Below are 24,870 nucleotides of genomic sequence, written 5' to 3'. Positions count from 1 at the left end.
GACATTGATAATCTTTGTCAAGCAATGATGCCAATATATGGAAGGGAACTACCTCGATGTTTTGGCTGAGTTTTTTGACGATGCTGGTGATGGTCTGTATATGACTTTCTAGTAACTTCCTGGCAAGTGATTCCTCTTTTCGGAAACCATGGGTCCCTTGGAGACAAGCAGAGATGTCCTCTTTGATGCGGGAGGCTTGTTCAAGGAGGAAAGCTATGGTCCGCTCCTGGTTGTTCAGTCTGTCTTCCAGCTGACTTTTCTGGGTGTTTTGAATGACAGGAAGAAAAGAACGACCCCTGGTCAGGAAAAGGAAACACCAGGGGTGTTACAAGAATGAACCGGAGGAGCCAGGAACCAGAACATTCCTCCTCATGCTACTCCTTTATTTTCTTGCCTGTGAGAAGTTTGGTAGGACTTTAAGTACTAACGAGGTTAGAATCTTGGTTTATGTCTTGTCCAAGAAGCTGATCTGACTTATGCCTTGATCTCATATCATGCATTTTTCATGTTTCCCAAGAAGGAACTGTTTTATATAAGATGACAGTAAAATTTCAAGCAGAATGGGTAGTGGTTGGGAGGGAATGGGGGATCCATAAAAGATGATATTAGAAGGCTTTTTCCATGATTTCTGCCTTTATATACACTTGTATAAAAAATTCTACTTTCATCTAGAAAAACAATCTAAATTCTTATATGTGTAAAAATGCAAAAGTGACTATATTAGAGTTTCCCAAAAGGTATGTCTTAGAATAGTAGGTAGAAGGCCACTGTGCAAGAATTTTATGGTCAAATAAATTTGGAAAACACTGCATATAATATCCTTCTCTTGTGATTTACATTATATTTATCACATTAATGTCTAATTGTATTGTTATTGTTTGGATGGGAGGTGTCTCTCAAAAAACTTCTGTGTTAGGTTGGGTGCAGGGGCACACACCTGTAATCCCAGTGGATCAGGAGGCTGAGGCGGGAGGATTGTGAGTTCAAAGCCAGACTTAGCACCCTGTCTCAAAACATTAAAAAAAGGACTGGGGATGTGGCTTAGTTAAGCCACCCTGGGTTCAATCCCTAGTACCAAAAAAACAAAAAAACAAACTCTCACATTGACACAAGAGGTGAAATGATAAGATTATGAGAGCCATGACTTAATCAATGGCTTAATCCATTTGAAGGATTAAAAATTTGAATTATTGTTTTGTTAGCAAAGAAGAACTATAGGCAGGTAGGGTGTGGTTTCAGGAAGTGGGTCACTGGGGCCATCTCTTGGGGATTATATATTTTGTCCCTGGCACCTCCTATTCTCTTGGTGCTTCCTGGTTACCAAGAACTGAGCAGCTTTCCTCCACCATGCTCTTTTGCCATGATGTTCTGCTACCCCTCAGACACAGAGCAACGGGGTTGGCTAACCGTGGACTGAGACCTCTAAAACGGTGAGCCAAAATAAATATTTCTTCCCTTAAGATGTTACTGTCAGGACTGTGAACTGAAACCTGTGGAACTTGAGCCCAAACAGACTTCTCTTTCTCCAAGTTGTTCTTGTCACTCGTTACAGAATGAAGAACTAACAAGTATATTATTTCTATAGGTTAAATAATAATAATAATAATAATAATTCATGCAGTAAATAACTAGCCCTCAGCCATCCAATGCCCATGGCTACAGCACTTGATTATAATGTCCCTAAGTATAGGTCACTTTCAAAGCTCATGTGTGCATTGATTTCTGACCTCTTACCAGGTCAATATTCCATCAGATCTACATAAGAGTTAGAAGTTTACTTTAAATCTGTCTCTAATGCTATTAAGTTTCTTGGGGACTTCTTATGATCTTATGTCCCAGTAGAGGGGACTTTGCATGTTCCTTCTTTAATCTTACCTGTTTAACACTGAGCTTTTTCATGAGTTTTAAGTTGAAGAAATGCTTCAATAGCACAGATCTATTTATGTGGCATTACCAGGATTGATCCAAGAATTCTGACATGTAACCTAAGATAATTTTCAAGATGCTGCCTCTGAATGGTAGCAAAATATTTTATGAATATTATTAGAAGAAGGCATCCTTAAAAGGAGAATGGAATTTGACTTTTGTTAAGGCCTGGGAATATAATGATTGAATAAGACAAATTCTGTCCTGTAGGAAGTACCTACTTATATGTTTATGAGGATGTATAAGTATATAGCATATATATCTTTTACAAGTGACTATAACACATACTGGATCATAAATGCCAAGGCCAAGTTGTTCAAACTACTCCCACTGCATAAACCAGAATAACAATTTGCAGTGGGCTAATATTTCCCTGGAAGTTAGAATGTACTGAAGATGGAGGCTTTTAGGGTCAGATCATAAACACTGGCATTTTCTGAAGACTAAAAGTGTTAGTGCGAGTTTGACTTAGCTGTGTAAAACAGAAACCCATAGAGAGTGACCTTTTTTTGGCTTGTGTAACAAGAAGTCTAGAGGTAGGTGATCCAGGTCTGGTGTAACTGGCCAAGGCAGTCATCCAGCACCCAGATACCTTCTGGCTTCCTGACCCACTTCAGTGTGTAACTCTTACCTTCAGTGTGTCAAGGTTGCTGTTCTATCTTTGAAGTTGTGTTCATCTTCCACACAGAAAAGGTGAAGGCAAGGAATAGAATGTGTGTACCAGCTGTTTGTACCACCCCATTTTTTAATTTGAGTAAAAACAAAAAAACTTTCTAAAAGACTCACTAGACTCACTATGACACTTCTGACTGTATTTCATTCGTTGAAGTTGTGCCATAAGGTTACCTCCTGTGACTTTTTTTAAAAAATTGGGCACAATGTGGTCTTAAGCAAAACTGGGACTTTTATTACCAAAGAAAAGGGCAATGAGCACATATTGGGTTGGCTGCCAGAGGCATTTGCCATGGGAAAATTTTCTTTCTTAAGTATTATATGAAACATCATTTTAAGGTTATTTTAAAAGCAAGAAATTGCTTTCTTCCTCATTGGTCATTTGATTTATACTGCTTAATTGTAACCAAGATTCCCTCGGCAGGGCCAGAAGCTGACTAAAAGTTAGCCACAAGTATTATTATTACCCCAGTGATTATTGCCCACAAGGATCAATGTGTGTGAAGGCAAGGCTCCAACTGCCCACAGAGGGCCAACAGAAGGTGTGGTGGGGGTTTAAAGGAAGAAGAGCTCTTGCTATTCAGATAAAGAAATGCAGTAACACATTACTTCTTTTTAGTGTAGCAGCTTTACAACTTCAATTTCCTAAAACACTATTCCCTAAAAATGTAATGAAAGTCCTATATATAAATAAAAATTTTTATTAGATACCTTAAGAAACATTTTAAAATATAGATGAAATCAATTTTAATATATTTTATTTAACCAAAAATATCTACAATGGTTTTATAGCATGCAACTAAGGTGAACTTTTTTAGTGGGACACTTTACATTATTTTCATACAACATCTTTATTTTATTTATTTATTTATATATATTTTTTGTGTGGTGCTGGGGATTGAACCCAGTGCCTTGTGCTTGACAGGCAAGCACTCTATCAACTGAGCTAAATCCCCAGCCCCTATACTACATCTTTAAAATTTGTGAATTTTATACCCACTTTAGACTGGACATATAAGCACTCAATGGCCACATGTGCTGTGTGAATATTGTGTCAGACAGTACAGTTCTAGAAGCTGAGAACCGGGAAGTAGGAAGAAAGTGTCACTGAGCAAGTAAAAGCATTACTGCCATGTCCATAAGCTACTTTACAGATACTATAGCCAATCTCTTCAAGCCCTTAATATAATCCAGATATTCTGGCTACCACTTTAAGTGTTTAATTTATCAGATCTTCATAATAACTTCACGAAGGGTGTATTACGGTTACCCCATTTCAAGGGTGATGAAACTAAAGCTGAGAGGGATTAAGTAACTTGTCCAAGGTTACCCAGTTAACAAAGGTGGAGCCAGTGTTTAAACCCAAGGAGTTGACTCTGGGAATTGACACTGTAATATATATACACCCGCCTCAACACCACCCTTGGAATGTGCTCGCTCTGTTTTGCCCACTCTTCTGACAAGCCACGTCGGATGGCTTCTGGATTTACATAAACTGAATACCTGAAAATTCTATGCTGCAGAGAGGGCTGTGTACTAAGAGCTGGAGGAAATGATAGCTTAAAGACAAAAATTAATTGGAATTAGAAATTCAATGAAAAGCAAAGCAAATTAGAAAAGGAAAAAGTGCAGGGACAAAGACAGGTGTAAAATCCTGATGGCCTCTCTCAGCATTAGTATGTCACTCCTTCCCTTCATGGATAAACTTCTTGAAGAAGCAACTACCTTTGTAGTTTTTAATGTTTGTGACTCACTCCTCATACTATGACCATCATGTCCCTGGAGAGCTCTCTCTCCTCTCACTCATGTTTGTGGAAGCTAGCTGCCATGTGAGCAGCAGCCATGAGGTGAGAGGTCCATGAGGTAAGAAACTGAGCCCTCCTGAGACAGCCAGCTGGAGCGGAGGTGTCCTGTCAACAGATGTGTGAGTTAAGTCTTCCCAGGAGCAGGACCTGCACCCTGTCCAGCCTCAGGCCACTGAAGCCCCAGCTGTCGTGTTTGCTTAAAACCCCATGAGACCCGCTGAGCCACTGCTGGGCTCCTGATCCACAGAAACTGTGAGATGAATATTGTTTTATGCTGCTGAATTTTAGGATGCTTTGCTACCCAGTGGTAGATAACTAATACAGGGAGTTTCTATGTGAAATATAACGGAAGGGGTTCCTGAGACTACACTTGTGATTCTGGACAGAGAGGGAGGAAATGTCATGGAGATGAAGCACCTAGAAGTTATAGAGCTTTTGGAATAGTTTAGAAATAGACTTGGGAGAGGCAGAGATTCTAAAATTTCTGATTCAGGGTTAATGAATGATGACAACTTTCATCAAGGCTGAAATTAAAAAAAAATAGATTTAGGGGAAGAAAATGAACTTGAGATATTCATAGGTCATCCATATAGAGTTGCCTGTTGAATAGTATGAAGTGTGTCTATCGATAGAGATTGGGATGTTATCTGAAAAACAAATGGCAGTTGGAGGACGTGGGTGAGGAGAGTGAGATTGACAGAGTTGGAGGAAGTGGGTGTGCATGTGAGAAATGATGGGGTGGGTGCTCTGTGGGACTCAGAGTGCAACTCTGTCCTGTGGAATGACCTGTCATCCTCTACACCCAGGATCCTGGTGCCTCTGCAGAGCCCTGAGTGACAGGCTGCCAGTAAGACGGCAGCACAACTCTGCTCAGCTCTGCTTTTGGGCCTCAAAGGACTCACTCAGTTTCAGCCTCCTTGGAAAATTGAGGCATTTAGTGAGCAAGAGAGGTGAGAGCCAGGATGGGTGCTGAGTACCTGTGCCCCAGAGGAATATGACAGCCTGTGACATAGCACAGAAAGAAAGGAATGGAATTACCCACTTCCTCAGGGGTGAAAATTTCTAGGTTGACTAGTTTTGACAAAAATGCAGAATTAGCATGACTATAGCCTTCCCGTCTTCCTTTCCCATAAAACCTTGAAGGACCTTGAGAAAGTGAGAATACTGTAGGAAACTGACAGCAGGACCCGTTTTAAACTGGTGAATGAGTGGGATAGTGCAGTGGGTGGTCTAATGTGCCAGCCTGCTCCACTTTCAGGGAGGAAGGACCCCCTTAACTGCTGGCAGTGCTGCCAGCTGGCAGACCCAGCAGTTGGAACTGCCTCAGGTAGGTAGAGTCACCTTGCCAAGGTCATGCCCACTTCCAGGAGCAGCTTGCATTCAGTGGTTGGTCAGTGTGGGTATGAAGACCTGGCACACTTGCTCTAACCAAGAACAACACTAAAGGGTCATCTCAGCAGGGCTTCTTTTGAGTTCGGCTGAAATCTTCAATGGAATTGTGTCATAGCTCAACTTTCCCTTCTGCATAATTCTGGTCCTTTCCTTCCCTTCCACAGACAATGATCTCAGTGTGCTTTAGATTGAGGTGTCTATTCACCAGCTTCTGTCTCAGTGTCTGTTTCCTTCATGTCCCCACCTGAGCCAGATGCCTGTGTTGGCTGGAGGCAAGAGACAACTCAGTCTGGCTGTGGAGGGTGACTGAAGAGGGAATGATGTAGGTCTGTTCTCTACTGCTGTTTCTCTATTGCTTTGGGACAAACTCTTCCTACTTGTGTGAAATTTCAGACCCTAGTCTAGGTGTCCTCTAGAAAGATCAGGCAGAGCATAGAGCTTCTGCTGATAAGGAGCTGAAGTAGTAACAATAATGGACTATGATATATAATGGGGGTGGAGGGGTGGGGAGTGAGAGAAGAATGGAGGAACTTTAGATTATGTAGAAGGAAATAAGGGGGGGTATGAAAAATGGTGGAATGAGACAGACACCATTACCCTATGTACATGTATAATTACACGAATGGTATGAATCTACATTGTGCACAACCACAGAAACAAAATGATCTACCCCATTTGTGTACAATGAATCAAAATGCAATCTGTAAAAAATAAACAAACAATAATAAAAAACAGTAAAGTTGAGGAACATCTGTCTCCTGGTAGTTGCTTCCATGCAATTCCACCTACAAATGCCTCAGGGGTGGGAAGGTAGCTGCTCCTAACCTTGTTTCTTCTTGAATAGCAAAAAGTGATTATGTGGCAGAAGTTATTTTGTAGGATGGGGAAGGTTTTTCTGACTATTGCTTTCTGGAGTCTGGCTTTTTTCAACCATACCCTCCTACCCTTGGGCTCATTGGAGCTGACAAGACCTCATGGAGACCAGGGTCTGATTGAAATCCCCAGGACAAAATGAGTTCATAAGGCATTTGAGGGGCATAGCCTTTGGAAAATCAACCAGCCAACAAGACTATGCCTACAACTATTCCTACCAAAGAGAAATACTAATACTAAAATGTGTAAAAAATTTTGAAGGTTAATTAAAGTATTGAGGGGAAAGATATTAGCAGCATAAAAAACTATAAACCATAACAAAAACTAGTAGAATTAGGCATGAAAACTACAGTAGATGTAATAAATAAAAATACCTTCCCATAGTTTCTCACCTTGGAAACCTGAAACTTTTTCTTCTTTGTCTTGTCACTTTAAGACTTATGGCCCTTTGTTAAAATATTATTTAAACAAGGCTCTTAAGCTACTCCAAGAGAGTGACTCTTCTTCCATGTGATTTACACTCTATGTGTAATAAATTTGCTTGTTAATAGGCCTCCTGCTCCCAGAAATCTGTTCTGGCCATGAATTAAAGGGTTAAGAAAAGAAACTACATGCCTGAAATCCCAGCGGCTTGGGAGGCTGAGGCAGGAGGATCGCGAGTTCAAAGCCAACCTCAACAAAAGTGAGGCACTAAACAACTCAGTGAGACCTTGTCTCTAAATAAAATACAAAATGGGGCTGGGGTTGTGCCTCAGTGGTCAAGTGTCCCTGAGTTCAATCCCTAGTAGCCACCCACCCCCCAAAAAAAAACCAACCAAACAAACAAACAAAAACAGACTATTTTCCACCACTTTACTATTCAGAATGTGGGAGCAGAAATAATTTCTAGAAGTGTTTTCAGGTTCCAACTTAGTTCTTCCTTTCTTGGTCCTGGCCAGGACCAAGCATTCTCTTCTAGTTTTGCCTCCTCATGAAGAATGCATCATCGAACCAGTGGTTAGAGTGGTTTTCTCAAATGTAAAGGAAACACGTCCCTACCTAAAATGCTCCTGTGGCTTATCCATTCTCTGAGAATAAAGTCCTAGCTCTCCTTTTCAGCTTCATCTCCTCCTACCCTTCCCTTCATGTACTCTTATTCCACCACACACACTTCCTGTCCCTCAAGCACACCAGCTGTTTCCTAACTCAGAGCCTCAGCATTTACTTTTCCCTCTTCTTAACTTGCTCTCCCCCCCAGTCACTTCATGGCAGCCTCTTTTCCATTGTTTAGTCTTCATCTCCAGTCCCCCATCTCAGACACATTTCCCCCAGTCACGTTCTACTGTAATACCTCATTTTATCTTCTCCATAGCATGTGTTTACTTGTGTTTATTTTCTCTGTTTTTGTTCACTAGCACAAGACCTCTCTGTGCACAGTCACTTTTCTAACTTGTTTCCCACAGTACCCACTATGGGAAACTATGTGCATGGAACATAGTAGGTGATTCAATAAATATTTGTTGATTGACTGAGTTTTTGACTGATCTTATAAGGTTCAGTTGTTAGACAAAAAGAAAAAAAAAAAGACTCCATAAAGCCACAAGTTACTGGCTGGAGGCTTATATTTACTTTCATAAGCATATTAAATACCCTCAGCCTAAGTGGGGCTCCTCCTTCCCATTACTGCACATCCAAGGAATGAAGAAGGCTTAGCTAAGGAATTTCATTAGCCAAATTTCACCTGCTACTTACTTGGCTCAAAAATATTCTGGAAAATTACCAAATGGTACCATGTATGTGTGTGTATGTGTATATATATTCCATTCCTCTAAATCCCACAATGCTGACAGTGCTACCCTGGATTGGTGTCTGAGTCAGAGGGAAGGGAAGAGAATGTCAGGCACTCTTGATGGTGACACATAACCTACAGTGGACTGCAGGTTTGCTCATTATTTTCTTTGTGCTAGTACTTTTTTCTGGCCTGTAAACAACATGCAGGCTGGATTTGCCAGTGAAGCCTCTTGATCTCTGATCTTCATTCCTAGACATATGCTTGCAAATTATGCTGCATCCCCACTCCAATTTAGAACTTTTCTCTTAGGTGTTCTCATTGCGGTACACTGTTGGTTCCCTTCCTCATAGCCACCCACTACTTCTGCCTGATTTGATTCATCCCCCTTCCTCTCATGTCCTTGAGCGTACGTGTCGTGGGGAGAAACTCATTCTGATGGTTCCATTCTTCTGGGTTGAGAGGCAGTTGGTTTAAATAGGAGCATGTGAAGCAATTTTGACCAAGGGGGTCAAAGGAGACACTTACCGGGGGCACCTGGGTAAGCTTTCTTTTCTTTCAAGCAGGTATATTTATATCCCCTTCTTTGCTAGATGTTGTCATGTCAGTATGTAATATGTATTACCTGGAGCTGCAGAAGGTTCTTGTGATCCTGAGGGAAAGGGAATGGCAGGAATGGAGGACAGAAACACCCAGCTGCTTGATGATGATGTTAAGTCCCTAAATTAACCAAACCCTAGGCTCAATTTTTGTTATATAAGTTCTTACATTTAAAAAATTTTTGTTGGGGTTCTGTTATGTGTAGCTGAAAACACTCTATCTAGTAACTTACCAGTAATAGTGTAAGTTGAAATAAAAACATATCAGTTGATAAGTATTTACTTAATATATACTCTAGTCCATGCATATATATAATGACTCTAACCTTCAAAGAATAGTATAATTCCATGTTTTTCATAAAGAAATATGAATTTATGGGTTGGGGAAGACAGGAACATTGTCAAAATACAGATTCCTTGGCTCTGCCATAGACCTGAATGATAATGCTGGGGTGAATCGGGAGAGCGAGGTTATGTACCTTAAGTACTTAGCAATTCTAATGCATTCTGAAGATGGAACATCACTGATTTGTTTAAGGTTGGTCAGGTGAATCAGCAAGCCATATACATAAAACAGGATGCACAGTGAAGTGCTGATGTAGGATCAGAAGCAGTTTGGTCAGATGGAAAGCAGGATAGATTGAGAGTGGAATACAGGCTCCATCACTTACCAATCAAAAGTCTCAGTTATTCATCTTTAAATAGGACTGATGGGGTCTACTTTGCTGTATGTTTTTAAGTTCAGAGATAATAAGCAAGATGTTCATAGCAGGTGGTAGTGAAACCAATGCCATACTGCTGCACCCTGGGGTCCAGGTAGGGCCACACATACTCTTGGGGAGTGCTGTATGTGGTCAAGCCTGTATCCATGAAGAGCAATGAGGAAGCAGACCTAAGCCAGAAGAGGGATCAGTGGCACAGGGCTGCCACCTTGAGCGCATACCAGTTTGTGATCTTGCCTGTCATCACCAGCCTCAATAGTTTTTCTGTTTGGCACGTTGGAGAAGCCTCTAAGTGGGGTGGCACCTACTGTCATGCACATGGATTTGCATGCAACCATGGAGACATTAAGTGAAATATACAAATGTTGAACTATAGTTATTTCTTTTCCTTTAGTTTCTAAAGTTTATTTTTTAAGTTATATTTAAATAGCTTTTTGAAATTTCTTTTCATGCCACAGATTTTCTGTCAATTGGGATATAATTATTATGTTTATTAAGAATGCTCAATGAAGTGCCAACTGATGCTCTGTTTAGTTATATTTACATGATTTCTACAAGACAAATGTAGGACTTTACATTTTTTTTCCAATTTCTAATGCTATAAGGCAAGGGAATATTGATTTTCAGTTGCCATTTTTAGAGCAACAACTGTAAGAAAAAAAACACATAAACATTCCTAATCTTCTATGAGAAATTCCTAAAGATATTATTATTCAAATCATCAGTTTACCCAAAAGGTTTTTATAACCCAAGGCTTTTCACTAGTAGCAAGTTGTGGCCACTCTGATTCTATAAATACACGATTTAAAAAACCAACCATCGGGCTGGAGTTGTGGCTCAGTGGTAGAGACTTGCCTGGCATGTGTGAGGCCTGGATTCGATGCTCAGCACCACATATAAATATATAAATAAAAGATCCATTGACAACTAAAAGAATAATTAAAAAAAAAAAAAAAACCCAACCACCTACATGCTGTATTAGTGGAATCTCTATCTAGATTTAACTGTACAAGGAAAGAAATACCTGAGATTTCAGACTAGTCCAGATGGAGGTACTAGCCACAGGAGAAATAACTCCTAGGGGACCTTTTCAGAAAGATTTTTGGACTTTGCGTAGATCACTGATTGTGTAGCTGACAAATAAATCTGAACAGATTTTCCACATACTCTGAGTTCTATTTCTCTGCAATTCCGTGTGACTTACACCAGCTGTGCCGTAGCTGGCAGAGGCATCAGTACATGAGCCTCTCACTTTGCTGCCTGTTCTGTCCTCGTGAAGAGAGCACTAAATTTACTTAGGAGCTTCTGATAACCGTTTTGGCAACCTGTAAATGCTCAGAGACAAAAATTTGAAAATTTAAATCCTCTTCTAGAATACAAAAGGGCATAACAAGAAATTGCTCTACATTTCTATGAGATCAATTTTATGACTAGCTACATTTTAAATGCATAGACTCCTACAAAAAGTGTAAAGAAAAATTTAGAGAATATTTTGATGCCTCACAAAAATAATCTGAGTGTATGGGGAGTTATGGAAAAGAAAAAAATATTTTCTATAGTTTCTCCACTTATAAAGCTGGCAGATGGACTTGGGTAGCCTCTGCTGCTGAGATTGAATAACACTGAGTACTCTTGTGGGTGAGGAAAGCAATTCAAATTTGGAGGGTAGCCTCCAGAAGGAGACCCCAGGCCAATGGGGTTGGGCCAGCATGGAGGCTGCACACGTGGGGGTTCCTGGAAAAGAGATGCTTCTGAAGAGTGGTACAGCCAAGAAGAGACTAGAGAGAGAGACAGGGACTGGTGTGAAACTTTCCAGTGAAAAGTTACATACTCTCTGAGGCAAACCCCTCACGTAGAGTAGTTTCAATAAAATTGAAATATTAGTGATGCACTAATATTGGTATGATTGACTTACTTTCTTGGTGGCATCGAGGTGGGCCCTGTGTGAGTGTGGACAGAGCAGACTTTTGGGCTACGCATACGGGCAAAACACTTGTATGCTGCAGCTGCAAGTTGCTGTGGTGATGTTTGGAGCCCTGTGGTGTTTGGTAGTCCTCTGGAGACACTTTCCTGTATTACATTACTTGTTTTCTGGAAGGTGTGTGTTTTTATGTGTGTCTCCAGGGTAGAGAATACTGTGGGTGGAGTCAGAAGACCTCGGTTTAATTTGTCTCTGCCTTTCTTCAGTGAGGTTGCCCAAAAGAGACCTCCTGTTCTGTCTCGTGGAGAGAATGACTCCTGCCCTACCCAGCTGGCTGAAGGGATCAATTTAAATAATGTACCTCAAGTGCTTCTGGATGTGTAAAATGTTTTACACCTGTGTTCTTGTAATTTGATGGCATTGTGGGCTGCAATGTGTCTCCCAGAGACATTAAAGTCTTAACATCCAGTATCTCTGAATGTGACCTATTTGAAGCAGGGTCATTGCAGATGTAACTAGTTAAGATGGGGTTACAGTGGAGTAGAGTGGGCCCTTAATCCAGTAAGACTGGTGTAGCTATATGAAGATGGTCACGTTGAGGAAAGACACAGGGAGAGTGAAAAGATGGAGGCAGAGATTGGGGAGATGCATGTGTAAGCCAAGGACTGCCTGCATTCACCAGAAGCTAGGAGGAAGACACAGAATAGATTCTCCCACAGAGCTCTCAGAAAAACAAATCCTACCAACAACTTGAGTTTTGAGATTATTAACCTCTAGAGTTGTGAGACCAAAAAAAAAAAAAAAAAAAAAAAAAATCTGTTGTGTTATGGTAGTCCTGGGAAATTAATACAGATGGTTAAGTTACCTAAGGGGAGGGAGGTCCTAATCCAGGAAAAATGTAAGGAATTTATTATAACACCATCTTAGTTCCATAAAGTACTTATAACCAAAATGGTCACTTTCAAAAATAGTATTTATTTCCCAAAACTATCCTGTGGTGTAAGTAAAAGTTTTCTTAGAAGGAAACTGAGGTTTGGGGTTATCAGTAACTCATCTGGGAAACATTGTAACATGCCTCTTCTTTTTCTCCTACATCACAGCAGCTTTGTTGAGGAGAATTAGTGACTCTTTCTGTTATATTTGCTCTTTTCTCTGAGAGCGAGGTGTGCTTATTCCTGTCCTTCTTAGTACTCAACTTGCTTCAACATCATGTACTTTTTCACCCTGGGCACCTTCCCCTGCTTGGCTCGCATCTCCTCTCTGAGGTGGTGTTGGAGGGGCTCCCTCTTGAGAAGTGAGACTGGTTGCAGCCTGACCTCAGCAGGGTCTTTCACTAGAACAGAAGCTCTTAGATGTGATGGGCAACGAGACCCTCCTGGGTGGAGGTACAGAGCATCACCTGGGCAGTCTTTGCCCTGACAGATTTGGGATTCTTGGGACTGTGCCCAATCACAGCTGAATCTTTCCCTCACAAGTAGGGGTCAGTGAGAAGATGAAAAAGAGAATAAAAGACTGCTGTGACTGATGGCAGCACCATCCATCCTGACAGGAGCTGCCTGGAAAGCTCAACGGCAGTATTTTGTCTTCCTTTCTTAAATACTGTGACATGAAATATCTGTATCACTTAGTAACAAAAACAGTGCACCACGGTGTAATAAAAAGTCTTAAGTTGTCCTAAGAAAGTCTTAAAAACAAATAATTATATACCCCGAATGCCACATTCTACTTGCAAGGAGAAATTATTAGTCATTTATTATTTTGACCTTTTGAAATACTGAAAGTTTTATCTATCCAAATTTTAAATGCCATTCTTTGACTTTAGCCAGACCCTCATCTTCTCAAAGTGTGCTCCTGAGAGAATTACTGAGATTACTGAGCCTGGACAAATTGCTTCATTTTTAAGTTGTTTTTGGAAGGGAAATTTAGAACTTTCATCAGGGGCAGCAGAGACTCAGGATTCTTTTTATCCAGGGACTTCCAAATAAAATTCCAGATTCATGGTTCAAGTTTGTACTTCTATCCTTTTTGGTCCAGTCCTCCTTACTCCCTTAATATTCCTGCCTTAAAAACTTAGCTCTTCCTTAAGATGCCCACATGGCCCAATTCTTCATGTTCTGCTCTTGCCAGGGTCTCAATGAGGCCTACCCTGACCAGGCTACTCAGCAATATGTGTTGCTTCCTCTTTCTAGAAGGGAAGTTCCACCAGGCAGGGATCTTTGTCTAATTTGTTCACTGGTGACTCTTCAAGTGCCTACCACAGTGCCTCCCTACAGTATAATAGGTACTTAATGAACATTTGTTAAGCACTGGTTATGACAATAACCAGTTTTTGAAGCAACCTTAGAATGTGTTTGATTCCACAGTGAGAAATGTCCTCCAACCCCACCCTAAGAGGGTCAGTCAATTACAGAAAAATAGAAGGAAATTTATGAGCAGAATTTGTTTTCTGTTCAAAATTAAACCCCTTGGGAGAATAATGCATGTTTTAAAATTGTAATCCACCTACTTTATTACATAGAAGAATGTTGATGAGAATTGTTGGCAGAGATGAGAAGTAGCAAGTGCTTATCATTGATCTCTTGAAACCCCCTCCCCACTTCACAGAGGAGACAGATATTGCCAGGGAAGAAATGTTCTTTTTCTCAAGTTCACGTAGCTGATGGGAGGCAGATTCAAGAGCATACCTGAGGTGTCCTGGTTTCCATTAGTGTTCCTTCCACCAGCAGAAGAAAAAGAACAAGAAAAAGAGCTTTGGTGCTTTTCTGCTCAACTAAGTTTTAACAGGCTTTGGATACACTGTCCTAAAGTCAACAGACACCTGTTCCTTGTGAACAATTGTGGAATTGATGAACAAATGTGGAAATAAGAATTATTTATATCTTTTAATATAATGGCACCATGATTATGTTATCAGTGGTGGTAAGCATTCTGCCACCTCTTGTCCCATGGATTATTGATATGACCTAACATTTAATAACCTACTAATAATATGTGGGATTGCTCCAACTGTCTGAGGCTGAGGACAACTCTGTCAACACAACCATATTGCCTGTCTTTTGTGTGCGTATCTCCAGCCAAGCTTGTTTCATAGGATGGGCATTACCTCTTTTGTTATTGGGATTTTACTTCTTGGGATTGTTATTTGTTGGGGGCTGTGCCAGCCAGAATGGCGCCTGATCACATCGGCGGTGGGGAGGTTAATTGACATTAGCACACTCAGATTTATCACTGGCCGTATTCAGTTAAGTCGATGCACACAACGCGAGCACAGGTGTTCCCTGGTGCGCCTGCTCGGGCCTGCTTGTTTTGACCCTTGCCGTGATGGGGCAGCTGGCTCCTCGCCTGATTGCAACTGGTGTGGCCCCGCCCTCCGCCTCCTGGAGGGAATATAAGCAGGCCGTGGGCGGGGGCGTGAGAGAAAGGAGTGACAGTAAGGAGTGTCAGTAAGAACAGCAGCAAGAGCAGCAGCTAGCAGAGAGAAAGAATAAGAAGTGACAAGCAGACAGAAGCATTGAGAGGGGCAGCGTGGAAGGCAGATCGCAGAGTGGAGAACTGAGAACACATTACTAAAGCACCTTAGGTAGACGCACCCTTAGTTCACAGGATGCAAGACGCACCTTTAAGAAGAAGCAGCAGAACTAAGAAGACAAGATTTCTGAAAGTGTAGTCTCTCTCAAGCAAAGCCCCTCTCTCTCTCTAAGAAAAGCCTTTCTTCCTCAATAGCCCAGGGAACAAGCAAATAAGTGAGAAAGCAGCCCACTAAAAGAAAGATAGAAGTAGCTCAGTTTTCAATCCACCACCGATAAAGACCCGCGCAAATTGTTGCTGCAGGCAGTGACAAATACCCACGGATTTGGCACCGCAAAGAGCCAGCGACAGTTATTATTCTGAGCATCACCTATAAATGTATTCAAATATGTTTATTAGGCTGAACCTCTACTGAATCAATAATGACTTTTACTTGTATAAGTTCTGTGTTTGCATTGCAATACATTTATTGTGCCCAGTGATTACTCTGATTTGTAGAGTGCAGTTATTTATAACTTGCTCTTCATTTAGTTCACTGGATTATACATGTCTATTCATAATAATATCCGCAGTGATGATTGAAATGCCAGGACATAGTTTTACTCTTCCAGTTAGTCAGCTACCTATAAGTCTATCACTTTAAGCAGAGCCATAAGGATTCAATTGTTCTACCCTTAGTCTCTATTTGTCAATTGCTTTTCATCAAGAATTGATATCCAATGCACCATGACAAATACTGTAGGGGTATCAACAGGCACCAGGTTATAGACTCCCTGCCTTTAGAGAGTTGCAGCCTAGTCTGAGATTACAGGGAAGAGACCAGAAGAAAACTGACCTTCTGAGGTTAGTAAGGGGAAAGCTCTAGACATGTAAGAGGAGGATACAAGAAAGATCAAGGTAGAAATTAATGTTGTGGCCAGATAATCCTTATTGTATTCTTACTTAGGATTATAGACTATTTCTCTTCTTTGTCTTAATTTTAGTTTCTCTGAAATCCAAGATGTTAAAAAAAATCTTGGCTTTCTGAAATTCATTACCATCTTCCAGGAATTTTTCCCTCTTGTCTCTGGGATTGTAGGTCACCAATGTGCACTAAACAAATCCTCTTGGATTCACACTGGAATTTGATAGATGAGAAGAATTATTTCTAATTTCCATTTATCACATGGAATCAGGTAGGAACAAATCTCCCCTTTCTCCTTGGATGGTAAGGTGAGCTAATATACCCATAGATAATTATTTTTGTATGTACCATATTCATTGTCCTTAATGTAGAAAAAAAATTCATTCATCCAAGTATAATTTTTTTGACATTATGAAAATCATTTCCCCATGTTTGGTTCCATATTGTTTAAATTATAAACTCATAGTTACATATGCAATTATAGGTTAAGGGGTGCATGAAAAGAGGGACTAAATATTGGGGTCAGATTGTTTGGAATGAATTAAATTTAACTGGCAAAAGAATGGGGAAATTCTTAATTGTGGAACTATTGAAATAAAAATCAGTGAATTTAGAAGTTTATTGTTTTTATTGTTCATTTTTTAAAAAACAAAAGTATAGTATTTAAGTTGTTTCTTCATTGATTCATTTATTTGAACCTCTTTCTTTTGTGATTATTAAATATATTTTAGAATCAGAATTGTTTTAAAACTGTAGTGGACCCTGAAGCTCTAGTCCAACCCTTTCATCTTTACATGAAAACAATTAAAACTCAGAGATATGGGACTGACTAAGGTCATACAGTAAATTAGTGAATGGGCAGAGTCCAAGTCCCAAATGTCCTGAAAATATTGAGAACATCAGACCAAATTGTGTTCCTTTGATAAACTGAATAGAAGACAACTCAAATAAATACACATTGCTTCTGAAATCCCACCCTTACCAACTAGAATTCTAAGATCTTTTGGATAATATGCATGTACTAATATGTCATCATATTTTTATGTGTCCAGAGTTGTTCCCCTTCTGTGTACTCTCTCTGAATGAGCTCTAGGTGTGTCACTGTAAATAGAAGAAAGAAAATCTTTCTGATGATTAATATTTCAAACTTTCCTGAGTTTTCATTATGAACTGTTAACAGATCTACTTGGCTACTTTGAAATGCATAGTTAGCTATATCTGAAATTATCTTGTCATTTACTGTCTGTGCTATATAACAAATTTATAGGGATCTATGAAAGTTATTTAAAGAGAAGAGAGTAAAATCTGCTTGCTCTGCCAGTCTGAAAGGAATAGGGTAGAAGTTCATCTTTCTGAGATGGTTTAGGCTTTTCTGAAAGCACAGAACTAGTTTAGATTATCTTAAAGGTCTTATTTAGGCACGTCAATCTCTGACTGAATCATTAAATGCAGTAAATAGATAAAAGGAATAATTTTATAGACTTACTTGTCAACATATTCAACTAGATCTGTAGAATTCTTGGTTGACATTTTAGCTGGAGATAATCTTACCTGAAACAAAGGTCATGGATTTAAAATATATCCTCTGCTATTTAAAAGTCCACTTTATCCTTAAAGAAATGTTTTGGTTTCAAACACAATATATCTCATAGACCATCACCCAGTCAATCTTGTCCAAGTCCCATAGGTATTGCCAGTGACCATAGTCAAAATCAAGTTCCAGGGAGATACTAAAGAGCTACATTTCATAGATTTAGTATCACCATCAGGAAAAAGTGTTGGAAAAGTCAAAGCCATAGATTATTCCTAGATAATTCCTAAATGAAAGATCTAGTGATTATTGACTGAGTTATGAAAGAAATTCTCATAGAGTGAATTATTCCTGATGTGCTGATTTCCTAGGGGAATCAGTTCAGTTTTGAAAACAAGTTAAAAAACTAAATCTCTTCAAGTAATTTTATATTCTAAGAAAATTGGATGTCAGATAATTGTAGTCAATAAGAAAAAAATCAAAACGCAAAGCATAATACATAATTTATTAGTATAAACATAGTTGGCCATATATACACTTAACTGACAACCTCTAATCTAATAAATGGTACTTCTAGAAAGTTCTCTTTGCATGAAGGTTGATAATTTGGCAATATTTCTATGAGGAAAGAGGTTACCAAATGTACTCATTGTTTTGCACATGCTGAAAATGCTTTAAACTCCGGTGTTCTTTAATTTTTAATGTTTAAAAACACAACATAGTTTCATCATAATTTTAGTAGCCTGTCACTGAACTGGATCCACTAGGGAGAGTGTGATTGGTATTCTATCTCATTTTTAAAAAATTAAACAAAACTCATTCCTATGGTATGTTTTTCTTGGTTTACATTCCTGTGTATTCTAATGATGGCAAGAATGTGTTAAGACCCACAAACAAATATCAGTCCTTTAACAAATGTCTATGGAACCACCACATATTGATTAAGGGCTGGAAAACTTAATAGGAAATCTCCCTCCTCAAAGCAAACAACAAACAAAACTTAAAAATTAGGGAAGTCCATTATCAAGGAAGCTAATAAAGGACCCCTAATTATACTTAGGTTTTCCTGACCCAACCCACTTGGTGGTGGGCAACCAGAAGAGGCTCCAGGCTGCTTGGGACAGAGTCAATGAGCTGCTTGATAGTGCTTTGGCCCTCTCCCCATTGCTGAAGGGATGTGGATGCTCCTCAGCCCCGCTTGGAACTTCTAACCACTGGGCACTTGTGTGTGCATATTCTGGAAACCATTGTAAATCCTTAGAGACCAGACTGGTCTTCCCTGGCACATGCTTTCACTCCTGTTTCCTGCTGGAATCATATTGGGCCCTGGTTTCCTCACCTACTTCATGCCAGTTTTTTTCCTTCTCATCTCTCCATTGCACCCTTGCTGACCAGCAAGAATCTGGTTTTGGTATTTTCTCAGCAACTGGTTGGTCTTGCCTCACATGTTTGGCACCTAGTAGCCTCTGTAAGTATTTGTGCCTTGAAAAGGTATGATGAACATTGTGTCCACAAGCAGTTATTTTCCCTTCTTCTGGAGTGTAAAAGGTGTGTGTGTGCGTGCACATGTGTGTTCATATACATGTTTTTAAAATTACTTAATTAAAAATTAATTTTGGTACCAGGAATTGAACCCCGGAGTGCCTAACCACTGAGCCACATTCCCAGCCCTTTTTACTTTGAGACAGGATCTCTCTAATTTGCTTGGGCCTTCCTAAGTTGCCGAGGCTGGCTTTGAACTTGATTCTCCTGCCTCAGCCTCCCAAGTCACAGGATTATAGGTGTGCACCACCACACCTGGGTTATATGTTTTATTTTATTAATTTTAAAACTTATTTGAAAGAACATAAATAGCATCCTCTTATAAACACACCCAGTACACACACACACACACACACACACACATACACGCACACACTTTAAAGTTTTAAATGTTAAACATGATGGACAAAAATTTTGAAAAGTGTAAGAAATTAAAAGATTATAGAAAACAAATCTTATTCATAATTCTACTACCTAGAGCAAAATCATTACTATTGTGGTGCAATTATTTCCTCTTTTAAAATGCATTTTTTGTACCTAAGGCAGTATTTAAAACTTTACATCTTTGCTAATTTAATACAGGAGTTTGTTCTTATTCGTCTCATTCTTATAGGCTGGAACTTGATTCTACATAAAAATTGTCTTATAGTCAAACAATTTGATGGTTATTATGGGATTGTTTTACATGTGTCATGTTTCCTGTTTTTCATAAGAATACTTTAAAATGTTACAATTCTTATGACTTTATGAACTATAAAGTCCTTTCTTGCATATAATGGGATTTCATTCTTCTAATAGACCTGTAAAAGTGGGTATCACCATTTTTGTATTATGGATAATTACTTTAAGTAACTGAAATCCTTCTTTGTTACAGAAAAATTTAAGGTGATTGTTTTTATAGGTGGGGAACTTGAGAATCAAGTGTAAGACACCTGCTCAAGATGATATAAATGATGATAATAATCACTTTAGTTATTAATTGAGCTCTTCCTACCTGCTATGCACTTTAACTAAGTGGCTCATTCAATCACTACAACTTTATCTGACAGGCCTAACCAGCTCATTTTGTAAAAGAGGAAACAGGTTAAGAAATCACCTAGAATCACAAGCTAGTGTGTGGAATGGTCAATAGAGACCCCAAGTGAATATATGATACTGTACTGACTTTTGGGAGCTCTTTCCATATAAAAAGGTTACATCCACTGGGCAGGTGTTACAAGAATTACAGAAGTCTGAAAACATTGATTGCTTATGATGTCCTTTTTAATTAATGGACAAGATATAACTAGTACTAATAAAGAAAACATTATTTTTAGCTATTCTCTTTTTCCTGTTGAAGTCTACACCATGAGTTCATCTTGGCTCCTTCTGAATCTTCATAAAAAAAATCATGAAATTTTAAAAATTATCCCATATATTAAAATCAGTACAATTTATGTATTTACAAATGGAGACCCTTTTACTTTTCAACCTGTGCTGTCATCAGTCACTTCATTAAGGCAGAATAAGCAGGAAATATGTGAAGACTGAAAAGGAAAACCATTCTTCCAAGATGTCTTAAAACTCTCTAAGCAACCCTGAGCTTTAAAGAAGCTGAGCAAAATATTCTATTTTTGATATGAATATCTAAAGTACTTGCTTTCTTTTCTTGGTCACTGGCTGAGCCAGGAAGGGGGCCATCAGGTTCATCCGGCTGTTCCTCGGCAGTTGGGGAGGCACTTTTGTTTACATCTGTATCTAGGCAACCAGAATGCAGAATCAGCTCAGGAACTATGGCAAGTGAATATTTGCTTTGGTGTTTTTATTTTTATTTTTTTTTAAATTGAGGTAGTTTCTGTAGATGTAAAATTCGAAAGGGAGACTTCCAACTCATTTTACACTTGCCCACTTACCCAGACCCCTACCCCAGTTCTCCCCAAGCCTGCATCTCAGCCAGTCAGCAGGTGGAGTGTATCCTCACAGGTGCTTGCATAGTACATTTAGGAACTTTGTTGAGATCAAACAGTCCTAAAATCACAGGGAATAATTTCCCATACTTTGCTCAAGTCACTTGAGGGTCCTCTTTGGGATTTATTACTTTGTTTATATGTAATAAAAAGAACATAAGCCAGTGAAGAATGAAAAATTTGAGTAGTCCATAAGATAAATACCTGAACTCATGAGGCTTGATTTCTCAGCTTTATTTTTTGTTGATTTGAATCTTTTAAAAGGGAAGGGCTTTTTTCCCCTTTTTTAGAAAGCCAAAGTACTAAGGAATCTTCATTACAGGTTAACTGAAGTCTTCATGTTTCTGGAGCATGTTTCCAAGTGTAGCTCAGCAGCATTGTGACTGCAGGAAAGGTCTGTGATGTCAGTGGGGACGCCTCGGACTTTAAATCGTTAAATCCCTGGGATTTAGGAGCTTATGAGGTTTTCCTTAATGCTCATTGTCATAAAAATCACCAGGACTTTTACTTCTTTGTCTCACGGGTGAGAAATGACCATTGTTAACCTGATATTTCACACCATTCCACTGATTTCATCTTCACAGTTTGATAAGAGAACACTTTCTATCAAATTAGAGAGAGGACCAAGCATGGTGGTGCATGCCTATCATCCCAGCTACCTGGGAAGATCTCAAGTTCCAGGCCAACCTGGGCAACTAGGTTGGACTCTTTTAAAATAAAATATAAAAAGGAACCAGTCAGAGAGTTCTTGCCTGGCATATGTTAGGCCTGGGATTCAATCTCCAGTAGTGCAAATAAAGAAAAAGAAAAAGAAAGGAAATTGAAATGGTAATTATTACCAAATCCTTCTCTAACTAAGCTGGTTGAGGAAGCTAACTCTTCTAGGACACAAAGCGGGAATCACAAATATTGTAGCAATAATGATGGGTGGTATAGGATAGGGTTTTTATAAATGAATGTATGAAACTTTGTGTAGAGGAAATTTTCTTGAGTTAGTTGGCCCAAAAAGAAGGGATTGTTTCAACTCAGAGATGTCTTGAGTTTCAAAATTAGAATTTGCATATTTTGTTAATGCTACTTGATTCTTAACAATGATGCTATTGGCTAAGTTACTGTCCAAATTGTAGTGCTGACTGCCTTGGTCCAAAGATGTGAGATGTTCAAGATTCTGTGTGACAAATTTGATCCACAGGTAAATATCACCCATGACTTTGGCTCCTTTTGTATATCTTCTAGTGCTAGTCTTATCCTTTAAAACTTAGAGATATAGCAGTTTAGAATTGCAAGCAGTCCGTAACCATCCCACAACTGAGAGCAGTAACTAAGATCAGGTGGCTATAGATTCCAAAAAAGTGGGTAGGAACCCTGACTCCTCAACCTATTGGCTATTTACTTAGGGCAAAATTACATTGCCTCCTCAAGTCTCAGCCTTTTCCTCTGTAAAATAAGCTAATATTGATCTCATAGGTGGTTGGGAACTGAATGCCAGGATAGGAACCTTCTAATATGTAAATGTTATTAGAGATTACTTCACAAGGTGGTTATTATCCAAGAAATAGATACATAAAACATCTATGTGAGAAAAAAACAAAACCCAAAAACTGAATTTCAACTTGCTTAACAACTTTCTGAGATTCTTTCCCTCTTAAATTCAACTTTGAATCTGTGGCATTTAGCTAGAGAAATGGATCCCATTGAAATGGAGAGTCTGACTGGTTTGTTCCAAATACAAATGACTGATCAGTTTTTAACTGAACAATACACACAATATATATGCACTGTTGACATCCTATCTGCCCAAAATGTGTGTGGATGTCCATGATCTTCAAAGATTATTCCTAATTTAGGGCTAATAAGAGTACAGTTTAAAAGACAGAAACCAAAATTTTCAATTTTGGTCTTAAAAACTTAAAATGACCACATTCCGATATTTTAAATACAGATATACAGAAAGTGTATGGTCAGCATTGAGGTTCATCCAAGGCAGAACTGCTGTGTGTTGTTGTGCATATACAACCCTAGAGGGCACCATTCGCATGGCACCTGTGTTGGGTTGGATTGAGGTGTCCCCCAAAAGCTCATGTATGAGACAATGCAAGAAAGTTTGGGGACAAATGATTGGGTTATGAGAGTCTTTACCCAATTAGTGAATTAATTCCCAGATGGGCTTAACTGAGTGGTAACTGAAGGCAGGTAGGTTGTGACTGGAAGAGGTAGGTCATTGGGACCTTTGGGGCATATGTTTGGTATCTGGTGAGTGTAGTCTATTTCTTTGCTTCTTGATCATCATGTAAACCATTTCCCTCCACCATATTCTTCCACCATGATGTTCAGCCTTACCTCGAGCCCAGAGGAATGGAGTCAGCTGTCTATGAACTGAGACCTCTGAAACCGTGAGCCCGCATATAAACTTTGCCTCCCCTAAAATTGTTCTGATCAGATCTTTCAGTTACAGCAATGGAAAAACTGATTAAAACAGTACCACTGTAGACTTCCATTTTCTTATAATAGTTTTTCAGTTATATGCCAGTAAAATATCTTGAATTTGCAAAGTAAATATATCTGGACTCTTTTCTGACAAGTGGAAGTGCAGAGTCTTGAGATTGGGCCACCTATTCTTAACTCACACAAGGAGTGTACATGGGTCAGTGGAAACCCTGACCCTAGGTGTCTGCCAAGTGCTGTGTGCTCAGCTGAACCAGCCTCACCCAACCCTGGGACAGAGAAGCTCATGGTTATTGGCAGGTTCCTGGACTTCCTTTTTCTCCTTTCTCTCTTTTTTCTTGCCCACTATCGGATGATTTCTCAGCACTCCTAAGGTTACCTGTTCTGGAAAGACTTCATTTGGACCTGTGTGTGCCTTAAGGACTCACAACTTTTCTCTTGTGTTCTGATCTTATCTGCTTTGGTATTCTAGGAATCTCTGATATGTTTAGCACATAATATTTTAGGAGATATTCTTTCTGGTCCATCTTAATAAGGCAGGTAGTACAGGTACAGGTAAAAATACAAAATGTTTTAGGTTAAATGACTCACATAAGTAAATGACAAAACTGACTAATTAGTCCCAAGTTTTCTGACTTGGTTGCCTTGTGCACCATCCTTCCTGGGATACGTCATACTGAATTCTACTAAGGTGTGGATCTTTTGAGTTCTATTCTAAAGCAGTGCTCTGTTTGAACCCAAAGGAAAGATAAAGGTTGGGATTTTAGCAGTGGGGTTGAGGCAGAGCATATTTTAATTCCGCTCAAGGTAAGTGACTAATTTATTCATTCTAGGAAAATGATATGAATCATCTAGAACAGTGGTTGGAAACATATATGGAACCAGATGACCTGAGTTCAACTCTTCTCTCTGCTGCTTACTACTGGGTAATCTTGGTAAATATACATAATTCTACTTTCTATCTCTAAAGTAGGATGATGATAATAACATAATATGAATATTTCAGTATCAATATAAGATTATGATGAAAATTAATTAGATTTCTAAGGCTCTTAAAACACTGTATGGAGCACAGTAATTATGCAGTGAATGTTAGCTCATGTTCTCTTAGGCCTAACTATCTGTTTTATTGCATTTTCTATGTGCAGTTTCTTTAGTGGGGCTTGAATATCTCTTAAATAAATTTTTACTTTGACCATAAGGGATTGGAGGCAGCCTGTGGAAGGAGCCAGAGGGCCAGTTTTCAGGCACCATTTCATGAAGGACCCCAGCCTCTCTATGAGTAAGTGGATCTGG

General features: G+C 39.2%; 1 protein-coding gene across 1 annotated transcript in view; it reads right to left on the bottom strand.

The window, feature by feature from the left end:
* Positions 1 to 24,870, bottom strand: part of Fam81b (family with sequence similarity 81 member B) — a 142,563-nt gene that overhangs the window by 49,633 nt on the left and 68,060 nt on the right. Inside the window, exons 4-6 of the mRNA XM_047554749.1 lie at positions 20,823 to 20,920; positions 17,597 to 17,661; positions 53 to 296 (exon numbers count right to left, since the gene is read on the bottom strand). Of these exons, the coding sequence (XP_047410705.1) occupies positions 53 to 296; positions 17,597 to 17,661; positions 20,823 to 20,920 (407 nt within the window). The remainder of the gene's footprint in view (positions 1 to 52; positions 297 to 17,596; positions 17,662 to 20,822; positions 20,921 to 24,870) is intronic.

This window comes from Sciurus carolinensis, chromosome 6, assembly GCF_902686445.1.
Source record: "Sciurus carolinensis chromosome 6, mSciCar1.2, whole genome shotgun sequence".
Classification (NCBI taxonomy): domain Eukaryota; kingdom Metazoa; phylum Chordata; class Mammalia; order Rodentia; family Sciuridae; genus Sciurus; species Sciurus carolinensis.
The sequence above is the reverse complement of the archived record's forward strand: the minus strand, read 5'-3'. Positions and strand labels throughout refer to the sequence as shown.